The sequence below is a fragment of the Wyeomyia smithii genome, chromosome 1, assembly GCF_029784165.1.
Source record: "Wyeomyia smithii strain HCP4-BCI-WySm-NY-G18 chromosome 1, ASM2978416v1, whole genome shotgun sequence".
NCBI lineage: Eukaryota > Metazoa > Arthropoda > Insecta > Diptera > Culicidae > Wyeomyia > Wyeomyia smithii.
Window position 1 is genome coordinate 165,539,196 of NC_073694.1, and position 3,475 is coordinate 165,542,670.

Genomic DNA, 3,475 nt, shown 5'->3' on the forward strand with positions numbered 1-3,475 from the left:
TCGACGAGCACCCGATTCCCAAGATCGAATCCATCTTCAACCACATGAAGGGAGTTTCTTCGTTCTGTCACTTGGACGTGACGGATGCTTACACACCTCCCAATAGATGCAGAGTTTCGACATGTCCTTACACTGAATACACCCACACACGGATTGATTCGTCCGACAAGAGCGGTGTATGGCGCAGCAAATATTCCCGCAATTTGGCAACGTCGCATGGAGACTGTTCTTCAAGGTTTGTCAAATGTAATAAACTTTTTTGACGACATCATTGTTTTCGCAGACAGCTTCGAAAACCTGCTGACGGCTCTCACAGCAGTTTTCGAAAGGCTAAAACATCACGGTTTACGTTTTAATCGTACTAAATGTATTTTCGCTTCTACGGCCTTGGAGTGCTTGGGTCATAAAATTGATGCAAGTGGATTGCATAAATCAGATAAACACATAGCAGCTGTACGAGATGCACCTCGTCCTTCGAATCCGGATGAACTTCAACTGTTTTTGGGAAAAGCAACGTACTATAATTCGTTCATTCCCAATCTTTCTGCTCGATCCCGTTGTTTACGAGATATGTTACTGAAGGATAGTTTTGAGTGGAATCCTGAGCGAGTTGCAGCGTATGAAGACATCAAATCGACTTTAATATCCCCAAAGGTGCTAATGCAATACGATCCGGCTCTTCCCTTGCTTTTAGCCACGGATGCCAGCAAAAGTGGTTTAGGGGCAGTCCTTTCGCATGGACTATCAAACGGTTTAGAACGTCCGATAGCCTTCGCCAGTCGATCAATGTCTCCCACTGAGCAACGGTATCTCCAGATTGACAAAGAGGCCCTTGCTATCGTGTGGGCGGTTAAAAAATTCTTTTATTACCTCTACGCTCGCCGGTTTACTCTAATCACCGATCACAAGCCGTTGACTCAAATTTTGAATCCTACGAAATCGCTTCCTACCCTGTGTATCAGCAGAATGGCAAATTATGCTGATTATTTATCAAATTTCAATTTTGACGTTGTGTACAAATCTACGAAAGAAAATGTAAATGCAGATTACTGCTCTCGAATTAAGCAAAACGACGACGGTGTGAACAATTTGTCTCTACGTGAGGGAAGAAGTATTGGTGCGGACGAATTTCAAATCTTCGTTTTGCATCAAATCGCACAACTACCGATAAATGCTGAGCAAATAGCCCGAGAAACACGCAAAGATCCTAGTCTTGGTAAAATTGTTCAATTGTTAGAAGCCGGTACCGATTTATTGCGAGCTGGATATAAAGCCCCAGAAGTGAAGTATTCGCTCGCTGCTAATTGTTTACTGTTCGAGCATAAGGTGGTGATACCATCTATTTTTCGTCAGTCTGTATTAATGATCTCCATGTAGCACATATAGGGATCGTCAAAATGAAAGGACTCGCTCGTTCATTTGTGTACTGGCCCGGAATTGATGCGGACATCGTAAAACAAGTGAAATCGTGTTCTCAGTGTTCTCGTCAGGCTCATGCTCCACCGAAGTTTAGTGAACATCATTGGCAGTATCCCAAAGGTCCTTGGGAAAGAATACATATTGATTATGCAGGTCCGGTAGCAGGTTCAATGTTGCTGATCGTAGTCGAATCGTATAGCAAATGGTTGGAAGTAAAGGTAACCCAATCAACCACAACAGCAGCAACAATCGGAATTATGGACGAGTTGTTTTCAAGTTTCGGAGTGCCTGTAACTATAGTTTCGGATAATGGTCCGCAATTCACTGCGACGGAGTTCAAGGCGTTTTTGCAGAAAAGTGGAGTGAAATATCATAACCTTTCGGCGCCGTATCACCCTGCAACAAATGGTCAAGCGGAACGGTACGTTCAAACGACAAAGGGTGCTTTGAAAGCGATGGAACTACAGCATCAACGTTGCAGTCAAACCTGAATATTTTTCTACAGATGTACCGATTAGCTCCACATGCGACGACTGGGGATGTACCGTCGAAATTGTTTCTAGGGCGAATTCTCAGAACGCGTTTAGATCTTCTGTAACCTGAAAATCTCCAGCAACGAATCGTAACGAAACAGCAAGCCAATTTCGAACCATTATTTCGTGTATTCTCTGCAGGTCAACCAGTTTACATTCTCTCGGGTAACTGCCGTATGGACAAGTGGATTCCTGGTGTAGTGACAGCTAAATTAAGAGACCTGCACTACGAAATCGATTACGCTAGTAGACGGTTTAGACGTCACATCGATCAGATACGTTTCCGGCACGAATCTAAGGAACATCAGATCAGCTCAGACGCGAATTCTTGTTAGCAGAATGTACCGAGACGTATTCATTTCTACGGTAGTGACGTAACAGTTCCAGTGATACCATCGACGCCAAACAACACAGGAACAGCTTCGACCAATGACGACTCGCCTCAGTTTCACACACCGGCAGGTAGCCCTGGTCTTCCAGGAACAAGCCCTTCGTTCATCGTTCGTCGTTCGACAAAAGACCGCCATCCTCCATGCAGATACTCGCCTTAGGTGATCCATTCCGAAAGGAGAGAAGAAATGTTGTTTATGTAACTTTTTCTAGAACAATCAAATTAAAATTCCCCTGGCATCACTGCCACTCAAGTAATGCACACTTGAAACGAAAGACACTTCGCATACTTTGTCGCTCCGGTCTAATAGTACTTTACTATACGTTCGATGCAAGTAAAGTTTTAACTAAGAAGTTATGAATCGTTTTCTATATCCGAGATCCCTGATACACAATACGGCGTAGTGTGAATGGGGTATACACACTTAATTTATCTCGGCAAATTTCCCAACAGCTGATTGAGCTTGGCGAAGTTTTTAACAAATATCAGCAATACATTTCGACGAACATTCAGCAAATATATCGATTTACCGTAAACCAGCAAGTATTGACATTTCATTTGCCGAAGTTCTTGAGAATTTTGCCGAAAATTTGTAGAACATTTCGCTGAATTTATCAGCTGTTGAGTTCCCGGCAATAAAATCTAAGTGTGTAAGGCACAAATTTTCGCTGTACGGATTCTCTTCTTGCAATCAGTTTTTGTTGAGGACACCACGCCACGCCAGAATTAGTGAGATTTGGCGCTACGGTATTCACCACGAAATGTGAAAGAACGACGACGTAAAATTTCTTATGACAATATTTGAACAAATCAAAATGTCGGTGATCTTGATAATTAAAATTACAAATTTCTAACAGTGTCGAAAAGTCACCATTTGTGATTTGCCACACAAACTCATTATTTACTAATATTTATCATAAAAATACTTAAGCTTCTAACAAACCCCTCATTAAAAAATAGGAGAATATCTCGACGACACGACATACTAATAAGTGATTGTACGGAAAATTTATTTTTCAAACTGTTTTACCAGATCTTACGCAAAAATAAAACAACACTTGAGAAAGTCTGCTCAAATAAAAATAGATACTGACAAAAATCTGCAGAAACTATGGAAAATCTGCAATTAATC

The 3,475-nt window shown here is 41.8% G+C and overlaps 1 protein-coding gene across 1 annotated transcript; it reads left to right on the forward strand.

Annotated features, from left to right (window-relative positions):
• The first annotated feature begins 1,397 nt into the window (after positions 1–1,397).
• LOC129717332 (uncharacterized protein K02A2.6-like) lies at positions 1,398–1,910 on the forward strand. Its single transcript, XM_055667201.1, has one exon. It carries the CDS (start codon positions 1,398–1,400, stop codon positions 1,908–1,910), a length of 513 nt encoding a protein of 170 aa, XP_055523176.1.
• The last annotated feature ends 1,565 nt before the right edge of the window (positions 1,911–3,475 follow it).